Source organism: Rutilus rutilus (genome assembly GCF_951802725.1).
Source record: "Rutilus rutilus genome assembly, chromosome: 19".
Taxonomy (NCBI): domain Eukaryota; kingdom Metazoa; phylum Chordata; class Actinopteri; order Cypriniformes; family Leuciscidae; genus Rutilus; species Rutilus rutilus.
In genome coordinates, this window is record NC_140232.1 from 5,923,132 (window position 1) to 5,935,533 (window position 12,402).

At 36.2% G+C, this 12,402-nt stretch overlaps 1 protein-coding gene across 4 annotated transcripts in view; it reads left to right on the forward strand.

Annotated features, from left to right (window-relative positions):
- The window catches only part of LOC311278635 (dynamin-1-like protein), a 31,741-nt gene that overhangs the window by 18,129 nt on the left and 1,210 nt on the right, over positions 1–12,402 (forward strand). For all 4 annotated transcript variants that reach the window (XM_084389614.1, XM_084389615.1, XM_084389617.1 and 1 more), the window contains 8 exons: positions 2,033–2,371; positions 3,783–3,903; positions 5,784–5,939; positions 7,872–7,961; positions 10,174–10,272; positions 10,354–10,467; positions 10,566–10,675; positions 10,757–10,916. In XM_084389614.1, coding sequence (XP_084245740.1) covers positions 2,033–2,371; positions 3,783–3,903; positions 5,784–5,939; positions 7,872–7,961; positions 10,174–10,272; positions 10,354–10,467; positions 10,566–10,675; positions 10,757–10,916 — 1,189 coding nt within the window. The remainder of the gene's footprint in view (positions 1–2,032; positions 2,372–3,782; positions 3,904–5,783; positions 5,940–7,871; positions 7,962–10,173; positions 10,273–10,353; positions 10,468–10,565; positions 10,676–10,756; positions 10,917–12,402) is intronic.

Below are 12,402 nucleotides of genomic sequence, written 5' to 3' on the forward strand. Positions count from 1 at the left end.
CGTTTTTTGAACAATCAAGCATGGAAACATATTCTAGTACACCCCAAAAAAGACTTCGTAAAAGGGCATAATAGGACCCCCTTTATCAGCATTCAAGTAATAAATATTACAGAAATTTAATTATGATTATTATCAAATGTAAAAATGTCTTACGTGTATTCATTGCAAATAAATAGATTATTATTAAAGCTACAGAAGTTCTTCAGTCAAGAGCAGTCAAAAGAATTCCCTGTTTCTTTTGTTATTTGATTAACACTAATGACACTGACAGAAGCAGGTTTGTTATATAAAGACCTAATGCACGGATCTAATATAATGTTACACATAACCCCCCCACACATAACATATTAATGTATAATAAGATTTATTTACAATAAAACAGTATATTATGTATAATAGGTGTTTTAATTGCATAAAAAAAAAACGATTATTTTGTTTTAAGCATCAATGATCTAGAACAAATCCAAAAAAGTTGTAGAGATAACCAATAACTGTAAATAGAAGTTGTTTTTATGTTTTCACCCTACAGCTGAGTCACACATAGAGGATTGTGGAAGTCATAAACAGCAGTTGAAACATACAATACCTGTCAAAAGTTTGGAAAAATTACTTTAAAAAAAAGAAGTCTCTTCTGTTCACCAAGGCTGCATTTACTTAATCAAAAATACAGTAAAAACAGTAATATTGCAAAATATTATTACAATTTAAAATGACTGTTTTCTATTTGAATGTATGTTAAAATGTAATTTATTCCTGTGATCAAAGCTGAATTTTCAGCATCATTACTCCAGTCTTCAGTGTCACATGATCCTTCAGAAATCATTCTAATATGATGATTTGCTGCTCAAGAAACATTTCTGTTTATTATTATCAGTGATAAAAACAGTTGTGCTGCTTAATATTTTTGTGGAAATTGATACTTTTTTCAGATTCTTTGACAAATAGAAAGTTTAATGAACAGAATTTATTTGCATTTATTAAAGCATTTATTAATTAGAAATCTTTTGTAACATAAACGTCTTCACTGTCAATTTAATGCATCCTTGAGTTATTATTTTCTCTCTTTTTTTTTATCTTAGCACAAATGTTTGAATGGTCTCATTGTTTCCACAAAAAATGCCTCTAAAACTGTTTTCAACATTGATATTAATCAGAAATGATTATTGATCAGCAAATCAGCATATTAGAATGATTTCTGAAGGATATTGAAGACGCTGAAAATTCAGCTTTAATCACAGGAATACAAATTACATTTTACAATTTATAAAAATCGAAATTTATTTTTTATTGTAATATTTCACAATATTACTGTTTTTACTGTGTATTTTTGAGTAAATAAATGCAGCCTTAGTGAGCATAAGAGACTTTATTTTACACTTTATTTTAATGTGACGTAGTTACACTACACTACACTACTACATGTACTTACTATGGTAATAACAGTAAATTATGAATAATTACAAGTAACTAACCCTAAACCAAACCCTAACTATAACTCTATAGTAAGTACATGCACTTTATTAATATTACTTAGTACATATTTAAGTAAAATCAGATCCAAAGCACGCACATCCAAGGCAAAGCAATATGTTGCTCAAATTGGGTGCTTGACAACAAAATTTATAAAAAAAAAAAAAAAGTTGGCACACCATGGCTCCAAAAAAATTGAATAATTGACTCACACACAGGTGGTAACGCTTCGAGCACGTAGGCTCTTCATCAGACGATTCTTCAGCCTACGTGCTCGAAGCGTTACCACCTGTGTGTGAGTCTCTATTTGGAGCCATGGTGTGCCGACTTTTTTTCTTTCTTATTTGAGTAAGTACAATGTAACTACGTCACCTTAAATTAAAGTGTAACCAAAAATGTTTATGTTTCCAAACTTTTGACTGGTAGTGTATATTCTGCCTAAAACCTTCTAGATGAAAGCATGTTGTTGAGAGTGAGTTCAGATTCGCCTTGGTGCTTTCCTACTCCTGTTTAAAATGTTGCAGGCTTTGATCCGCTGTTCAATCTTTTTTTACTTCACCAGGAGCCAGCATGACTTGAACACCCAAAAGAGTCTCACTGACTCCAGCAAAGACGAGCAGGCGTTTCTTCAGCGCCATTACCCGTCATTAGCCTCCCGCTGCGGCTCTCGCTACCTGGCTCGCACCCTGAGCCGACTGCTAATGCATCACATCAGAGACTGCCTCCCCGAGCTCAAGACACGAGTCACGGTGCTCGCCGCCCAGTACCAGTCCCGACTCAACAGCTACGGGCAGCCTGTGGAAGACCACAGCGCCACCTTGCTGCAGATCGTCACCAAGTTTGCCACCGACTACTGCAGCACCATCGAAGGCACTGCCAGGCACATCCAGACCTCTGAATTGTGAGTACTTGAGCCAGAACTTACAAGTTCATTTGAAGTCACCATGAAATCAAAATTGACAATTACATTTTTGTTTTACAGAATGTTGCAGTGTTTATTATAAATGATTTATCCGTGCACATCGTTATTTTTTTATTATTATTCATATGCCCTCGATTGATTGGTTTGATTGGTTGGTTGATTGATTGATTGATTGATTGATTGATTGGTTGATTGGTTGTTTGTTTGATTGGTTGGTTGTTTGGTTGTTTGGTTGTTTGATTGGTTGATTGGTTGATTGATTGGTTGTTTGATTGGTTGATTGGTTGATTGATTGGTTGGTTGGTTGGTTGGTTGGTTGATTGGTTGATTGATTGGTTGATTGGTTGATTGTTTGTTTGATTGGTTGGTTATTTGATTGGTTGTTTGATTGGTTGATTGGTTGATTGATTGGTTGATTGATTGATTGATTGATTGATTGATTGATTGATTGATTGATTGATTGATTGATTGATTGATTGATTGCAGCCAGGGTGGAAAAAAATTTGAAGGTGAAAATTCTTCTCCAAGTGCTTCTCTCAATTTATTTCCTAGAAAACTAAAACTAAATAACAAAGGAAATAGGCTCTTCAAAGAATAAAATCATTGTATATCTATACCGGGAACAAAGTTTTAAAGTCAGCATGAAATAAAAATATATTTTCTTTCAAAATATAAATCCATGTATGTTAATGTTTCCTTCTTTCTGTGCTTTCTGTTTACAATCGTGTCGTTTTTGGTGTGATTTTGAAAAGGCTTTTTCCTTTTTGGCCCAATTAAAAGTAAGCATTGGCCATTTCTTTGTAACTTCAATACAACAGTAGACACAAAGAAATTGCACAAAGCCAGCCAATTAGGTTTGAGCTTGTGATCAGAGAAAGCTTTTGCCTTTTTTTGAGTACAAAAATCCTAACTGTGGTCTGTGGAGCCACTTACTTCAGGTTGCCATCTTGCACCATGTTATCAAGTTTGACATATTGTCATTACCAGGGCTACATTCCTGCTGAATCCTTTTTTCAGTGACTTCAGCAGCGTCTCAGTCTGTCATTTTTGCACTGAAACTCATGACAGATATCAAGCACACCATGTTTACTTTGGTCTGCTTGGCTGAATTTGACAGACAGATAATCCTCAAGTCTGCCCAACTCCTTATTTACACCCTGTTCACTGTTGGATGAAATGCTGTTCATCTCTCATATCTGGCTAAGTCCACACCAGCTATCGATTAATTAAGTGCCTTGTATTGACTTTTTCTGGCTGGACGGTTGGGTTTGACTCCAGGCCTGTGTGAATGTGTGAACGTGCCAACAAGGCTGTGATGTCCAAAAGTGCTGCATGATTTTACATTTTCATGGACTGACTGACTGACTGTGTGAGCATTTGTTTATTGTAGGTGTGGAGGAGCTCGGATCTGTTATATATTCCACGAGACATTTGGAAGAACCCTGCAGTCAATTGACCCACTGGGAGGACTCACTGAGCTAGATATTCTCACAGCTATTCGAAACGCTACGGTATAATATTTATATGTTTATGCATGCATGTGTGTGTGTATAGATAAGCATACAGTACTTTGCTCACTTTCTTAAAAGTAAATAAGGGTCACCAAAACGAATTGCCCAAATGATGACTGTTATTTTCCAAACAGACACAAAATTATGGTTTAAAGCTTCATATTCATGTCCTTGACATGAAGAGTTTTAGAAACCGCAAATAAATGCTGGTTCAGATAGCTTTTTCAAGGTTCCCACAGTCACGGACAACCTAGAATTTTAAAAGTGTGAATTCAAAGCCTCCAAACATTACATAAATCTTAAAAATTAATACAATAATTTCTTAATAAATAATATATTTAAAATTAATTGAAAAATCTAGTGTGTTCTCTACTGTTTAAAAGTTTGGGTTTTTTGAAAGAAGTCTCTTGTGCTCGACTGCATTTATTTAATCAAGAATACAGTAAAACAGTATTATTGTGAAATATTAGTGCAATTTAAAATAAATGTTTTCTATTTGAATATATTTTAAAATGGAGTTTATTTCTGTGAGGCAAAGCTGAATTTTCAGCATCACTACTCCAGTGTTCAGTGTCACATGATCCTTCAGAAATCAGTCTAATATGCTGATTTGCTGCTCAAGAAACATTTCTTATTATCAGTAATATAAATAAATAAAAAAATCCTAATTATATTTACAAAAGTTATTCAGAGAAGTGAGTGATCTTTCTCTTATGTTGTTTGATTAACATTAAAAACACGGCAGCAGAACTATTAGGCTGCTGTCACTTTAAGAGCTAATGCACGGATCCAATATACTGATGCACTTGTTTTCTTTCTCAACTGTTTAAGTGCACTTAAGATATAACTGAATATGTTTATGAGGATACTTGCCAAGATGGGCCTTTTGACATAATTTAGTTTGAATATGTCTGTTCAAGTGGAAGAAGACGTGAAAGAGGGCTCAATTCAGTATTCGCGTGCTCTCTGAGACACGAACTTCGGTAACGAGTAACGAATTGAGTCCCCTTTCGCTTCTTCTTGCGCTTATTTGCGAATATTTGAATTGCTAAATTGGCACGTCAACTGTCCCGAGTGCCATTCTCGTTTGTTCACATTAATATTCTCACAACATTGCATTGTTAGAATTGCTAAAAATTTTACCGGCCAATTGGCGACATAAACTGTTTAATATACTCGCTAACGCCGATTTTTACACGCATTTGGCGCTTGGCAAGTGTTATTTTAGGCCATGTTATCAATGTTCAAAACAGTTTTTGCTGCTTAATATTTTTGTAAAAAAAAGTGCGATACACTAGCATTTAGAAGTTTGGGGTAAGTAAGAGTAAAAACAAATGAATACTGATTGAATTAATAATGAATTAATAGATTCATTCTTTATACTTAAGGATGCATTAAATTGATCAAAAGTGACAATAAAGACATTTGTAATGTTACATAAGATTTCTATTTCAAATAAATGATATTCATTTCAATTTTCTATTCATCAAAGAATCATGAAAATAATGTATCATGATTTCCACAAAAAATATTAAGCTGTTTTTGTAATTTTAAACTGTAAAATATATTTCACAATATTACTGTTTTTATAGTAATTTTAATCAAATAAATGCAGCTGAGACTTCTTTCAGAAAACATTTTTTTTTAAATCTAACTTTCAAAATGATGACTGGTAGTGTTTATATTTGTTTTGCGTAAATCTAAAATATTACTTCTAATATAAATTGCACTTTGTGAGTGCAATCGCTATTAAATTACACCTTATCTAGTAGAAGAGCTGGAAAAGCAATGGAAAATCATTGGTCAGAAGTTGTGGAAACACTTCACGGATGTAGACTAATTGTGTTTTGGTTTGTGTTTGGTCGTTGTGATGGATGTAGGGTCCTCGGCCAGCGCTGTTTGTTCCTGAGGTCAGCTTTGAGTTGCTGGTGAAGAAACAGATCAAGCGACTGGAGGAGCCCAGCATGCGCTGTGTGGAGCTCGTACACGAGGAACTTCAGAGGATCATCCAGCACTGCTCTGCCTACAGCACACAGGTGCTTCACTGCTTTTTAATATTTGATGCAGAAAAAAACAGGAAATGGAATATTAGGTAGTGTAGCCAGTCTTCAAATCTTAAACCTTAACTCTCCTATCAGTGCTTTATACACATTCATTGGGTAGTTAGTAGGGCTTCGCGGAATATCGGGAGGAAAACGCAATATGGCTTAGTCAGATTGTCAAATCGTGCATGAGGCTGGGCTTTAAGTAAACGTACGTGCTAGCGGTTTCAGAGTGAATCGTGTCATTTACACACGTGTAGTTCAGAGTCTCAGAACTGCTTGGTTTACTGTGACTCTGAGACGCTGTGAGCTGCACACGTCTAAATGAATATACAGTGTCTTCAAACTGATAGCTCATTTATTTATTTGTCGGCAACCTGTCAAAATAAATGCTTGATGATATAACAGTTGAAAATGAAGATATTAAGACGTACATGTTAGTATTGTAATTTTAAAGTGAAATAAATGAATTGTATTACTCGATTTCACAGTACAACAGCATAATTTATTACAATGTATTTAATAATCACAAAATCATAATAATAATTATTTTATAGTCGTATTGAATTGCTCAAAAACAAAGTGAATATGGCCTATGAAAACTCAAGCAGAGAGATGTTTTTTAAACTTTATGGTTCACTTACGGTTTGAGTTGGTTCTTATAAAGATTAAACCCAAGTACAGGTATGAACACCCAAAATTTCCGTAAACTGTCAAGCCCTAAATGTATTTCACACTTAGGAATAAAGTCTTGCATAAAGTAATATCCATCTATCCATCCATCCCATCCCATCCACAAACACCAACCCACCCATCCATTCATTCTTTTAAAATAGTTTTTCATATCACAGAAAAAATGAATATCACATAATTGAGTAACATTTTTTATTTATTTTTTCAATATCATGCAGGGGTGCGTTTCCCAAAAGCACCAGAAGCCAAATATGATCGCATATTTTGACATTACCAACACAGTTAAACGATTTGCTGTTTGCACAATAGCACGTCATTAACAACAGTCTTATAGGCTGTTATTAAACTAACGTGGTTCAGACCGTTTTCAGGAAACAGTCGTGACTAACTAGTTAATTTTCTACAATAATGCATCGTACTATGGTGGATTAGCAGTGAGTTACATCATTGTGCGGGAAATGCACCCCAGCCTAGTTAGATGCTAATGTTGTTGTGCCGTCAATACCGTGATTATTTTCGAGTGACTCATTCTGTGGCTCAATTTCCATAAATGTTCTGAGTGACCAATGAAGGAAGCGTTGCGACCTGAATGTTAGAATGTGTCTGCATATTACTGTATGTCAAACAATTAAGACATTTCTGTTTTCCCTGACAAGCCCTTATAGCTCAGAATTTCTTCAGAATGTGAAGAGGAGAGTGAAAGCAGTCTTCACAGATTGACACAGAGGCTCAGGACAGCCGGCATTAGGATTCTCTCCTCATTCTGCTCTTATCTTCTCTGTCCTGCTGCCTTCACTGTGTACATTTGTTTTACATTAAACATTCTTTTCGCTTTCCTCTATTATATACGTAAATCTAATGTCATAACGTGTGCTGAAGGGAACAGATTTGATGCTCATACTATTCGGAAAGGTGTTGGGAGAATATTATACTTTACTCCTTCACATAGGAAGTGTAAAAATGGGTTACACTTTATTTTAAGGTGTCATTGTTACAATGTATTTATACATTTAAGTACTGAGTAATATTAATTAACTACATGTCCTTACTACAGTGTTAGGGTAGGATTATGATTTGGTTGAGGGTTAGTTGCATGTAATTATGCATAATTTACTGTTATCACTACGGTAAGTACATGTAACATATGTAACAAGGACACTGTATAATAATGTTTTAAATAATTGACAACTAACCTGTCATATGTACTGTATGTGTGTTTGTTTATGTCCAAAGGAGCTTTTGCGGTTTCCCAAACTACATGATTCAATAGTGGAGGTGGTTACCAGCCTACTCAGGAAACGTCTGCCCATAACCAATGAGATGGTAGGAACGTGCCTGTGGCTGCACCTACACTAACTTACACGATCCTCGAGGACTTGTATTACAGTAACCTAATTACAATTAAGACATGTACTTGGACATGATGAAAACAGCAGAAACATCAAAATGATAATGGACCAAAATGTATAAATGTAAAAAATAAAATCAAAAATACTTCAATAATACAGTACCAAATGTGTTTCATGCAGTTAGTATATTGGTATCCGTCAGTATTGAATATATGTAAGCAATAATGTACTCAAGGCCATGCTGTATTTTGAATACAGACTTGACTAAAGGATGTTGTTAGGCAAGCGTTAAATAAAATGATTAAGTTTTGCTAAATTAAAATAAATTATTACAATTATTTTAATTAAAATATTTAAAGTATTTATTCAAATTATTGAAGCCTCTTTGGGTCTTCTCCACTCTGTAACTCCCACAGATGTGAGAAAGACAGTGAAGGTGGACTCATCAGAGAACAATTTATGTTTTACATTGTCCACAGTCCAAGATTTGCACTGTTGGACCCAATGAAACCAGCGTTTGGCATTGGCACGAGTGACCAAAGGTTTGGCTATTTCAGCACGACCATCAATATTGACTCAGTGGAATTCTGCAGTGAGTTAGTCAGCTGTGGTTTTATGATTTTTGGATACAGTCCGGGTTAGTACCTGGACATCCCTTTCAGAAGCTTCCCTTTGTGTCGACAGTTACTCCTGTTGGATGGTGGTATACCGACATTACCCTGCATCCCATAGCTCTCGATACACCTCAAAGACTTGCTGTCCTGGGGTCTCATTTATAAAGCGTGCGTACGCACAAAACGGGGCTGGAAACGTACGTACGCCAGTTCCCACGCAAAGGTTGTGATCTATAAAAAACAAACTTGACGGGAGAATGTGCGCACCTTTAAGCAAACTTTGAGCCGTGCGTACGCACATTCTGGAGCAGAAGGGAATTGGCGACACCGATGGTGAGCTGGAGTTAAGTGTCTTTTTGGTCACTTTTAGACAGAAAATCTAAAGAAAATTTAACATATACAGAAAGATAATACAAATATAATTTCACTCACCAAGCCTGCCACTTGAAGCAAATATCCATTCCTTCTTAAATGTCCGCGTCAGCGAGCGCGTTGGGCCGTTTAGTGAAACTGACGCAAATAACAGTTTAAATAAATAAAATAATGATTTAAACTAATGGAGTTAAGCACTTAAACATGAAATCATTACTGAGAAGTTACAACATTTTTATATTCAAATTCAGTCAATAGAAATATTTGTTGTTAATGCAGTGTTTTTGAACACTTTTCCTCTGGCATGCTTTGTTTTAATGTTTTAACGACAGAGATAACTGCTTATCATGATAATACCAGATTGTCTGAGAAAATAGTTTCGTGCAAATAATGCCCAAGGACTATCTGTTTCCATTAAAAGTATCAATTAAAAATACAATTCGGCCAGTGGAAAAGATTGAGAAAAACTTTCTCTGAAATGTATTTTACACTATTTGATTTATGTATTCAAAAACAAGGCAAGGATAGGCAACTGCTTGATTTTTATTAATGTAATGTGTCTTGTACCGTTAAACGTTATCACGTGGATGAATAATCATATGCAAATGATATGCAGATGAGGATCTGCATAGTAAAACTAGGCGTTGTAAGCTCCATATATGGTTATTTCGGGGAGGAGACGCATGTGCGCACAATCTTCCGCTGACTGGGATTTATAAAGTGTATTCTGCGCAGGTTCTGGCGTACGAACGGTTTTATAAATCCGAATATTATTTTGCGTACGCCATTTTTGGCTTTCGGGCGCACGTACACTTTTAGTAAGGTTCCTACGCACAGTTTTATAAATGAGACCCCTGGTCACAGATGAGCCAGCGAGATGTGCAACAACAATTTGCCCTCTTTTGAATTCTGATATGTCTCCCATTATATCATGTGGATTGCAATATTTGATGTACATCTGTGCTATTGCTCTGCTAATCATCCTTCACACTCTGCTCTTACTGAAGGAATGTAAAATAAGTGAAGATTGGCCAGGCTGCACATATATAGGCGTGAAACCTGTGTTCCGGTCTCATTGTCCAACCACCGTATATCAAAAATCAAAAATCCTTTGCGCATGTCACATTCAGAGCACAGTTTTGGCTAGTTCTGAAAATGTGTCATCATGTTAGCTCATGGGATGTGTTTACTTCTTCTCAGGTTCATAATCTTGTTGCAATCGAGTTGGCCTATATAAACACCAAACATCCTGATTTCACAGACGCTGCCCAAGTTTCTGCATCTGTCAACAGCCAGCAGGTACTAAAACTCTCTCTCTCCGTCTCTCTCTCTCTTCAAATCCACACAGGATTAGTCTTTGTTTTATCGTCTCTTTCGCAGGCGGAGTCAGGGGATGGAGGGAAGCGATGGAAGAATGAGAAGATGCCGTCGGAGGAGAAAGGCCCCGTGCCTGGGTTTGGAAGCCCCACCAAAGCCATCAACCTGTTGGACACGGTATGGCTTTGCTATCTCAGAAGTACAGAAGCCAACTGTACCTGCACATTTGAAGAAAAACCAGGAAAGAACAACAACTTTTGGATATTTTTCTGTAGGCCGTGCCGGTATCCCGCAAACTAAGCACTCGAGAGCAGAGGGACTGCGAGGTCATCCAACGGCTCATCAAGTGCTACTTCCTCATCGTGCGCAAGAGCATCCAGGACAGGTCAGCACCTGTGTGTGTGGGAGACTTAACTACTGAGTGACCACGAGCATCTGATCTTTTTTTTTTCTTTTTTTTCTGCAGTGTGCCAAAGACGGTGATGCATTTCCTGGTGAATTTTGTGAAAGAGCATTTGCAGAGTGAGCTGGTCGGCCAGCTCTACAAACAGCGTCTTCTACAGGAACTGCTCATCGAGTCTCAGGAAACTGCTCAGCAGCGCACAGAGGTTGCACAGATGCTGGAGGTACGTGTACATGTACGCCTCATAAAGCAGGTGTGAAGAGATTGTAAAAACATCTGAAAAATACATATATTTTATTACAGGAACCACATTTTGCAAATGGGCCAATCAAAAGAGATTCACAAGTATAAATGCAAATGAATTTTGCTCAATCTATGGATTTCAGTTGATACTGTTAATTCTCAGATTATGTTTTTGTTTATTTGATATTTCATTTTTCTTACAAAAATGGGCTAAATGTAGTAATAACATGGTAATAACCCACAGTAACATTCAAAACTTAAATGTTTGCATTTATTTTTGCATTTATTTATGTTTGCAATGTTATGCACCTATTAATCAGATGCAATATGGTTATAGTATTTAACTGAACCAACTTATATCTGATACAATATAGTATAATTTATGAGTGTTTTAAAGATGAAATTTTACCGGGAATAAATGGAAAATCGTTTGCAAATCTTGAAATAATTTTTACTATGGTTATTTGTATTTCGCAGCAGTGCTTCAGTTAGTATGCTGACAGTCTGCTGTGCTTTAGTCAGGCTGTTTGTACTTTCACAAAAGTTCAGTTGTCTTTAAATTCATCCCATCTACAGCACCGCCACTACAGCCATGCACATTCAGACGGTCTTGGGCAGTTTGAGATGCCATGTCAAGTTAACAGTAGTCCGACTTTTAAAAATGAGACACCTCTTCCAATCCAATGCACTTGATAGCTGGTGTGTAAAAGTCTAGAAGCGCTTTACAGTGAATATAGGGAATATGGCCATCAGTTCATAAGTGCATTTAAATTTGCTAACATATTAGGAGTGCTCTATTTTCATAGCGTGAAAAAATAACTGCTTTTCATGAAAATGTGATCTGTAAAATCATAGTACATAACAGACAGAATTGTGTATATGTCGTTGAATATATTTGTTTCAGTTAGAGACCAAACTATACCAAGTGTTTGTATGAAAAAGCGCCACAGACGCATGTGTAGACAGAATGCACAGGAAGTTTTTGTGCCATGTTTTGGTTTGTAATTTCGTGAAACATTAGTAAACCATAGTAGATTGCATATCTTTATTTAGAGCAGTTGGTCTGGAACGAGCCCAAACACAACAAAAGACAATGCATAGATCACGTAGTGACGTGACATGCAGCTTGGCTAAAGCTATAGGATTTCCGGGATCCGAACGCATCGCGATCATGACGCAGTGTTTGCCTTGTTGGTTAAATTGATGGCTAAATAAAAAAGTCTTGATTTACCATGCGCCATAGAATAGGAGCGCACAGCTGATACGCTGGAAGATCATTACTCATCAACCAAGATCTTATTACTTCTTTATTCTGTACTTTTATTGTGGCGTTTACATAAGTAGTTCGTAAGTTCAGTAAAATCACTTTTTGGACGGTTGGTTAATTGTTTCGAAACAAACCGCTAGCATGTCTTATCCATTGCATGCCGTGAGGACATTAATACGTTTAGAATAGGTATGTAACT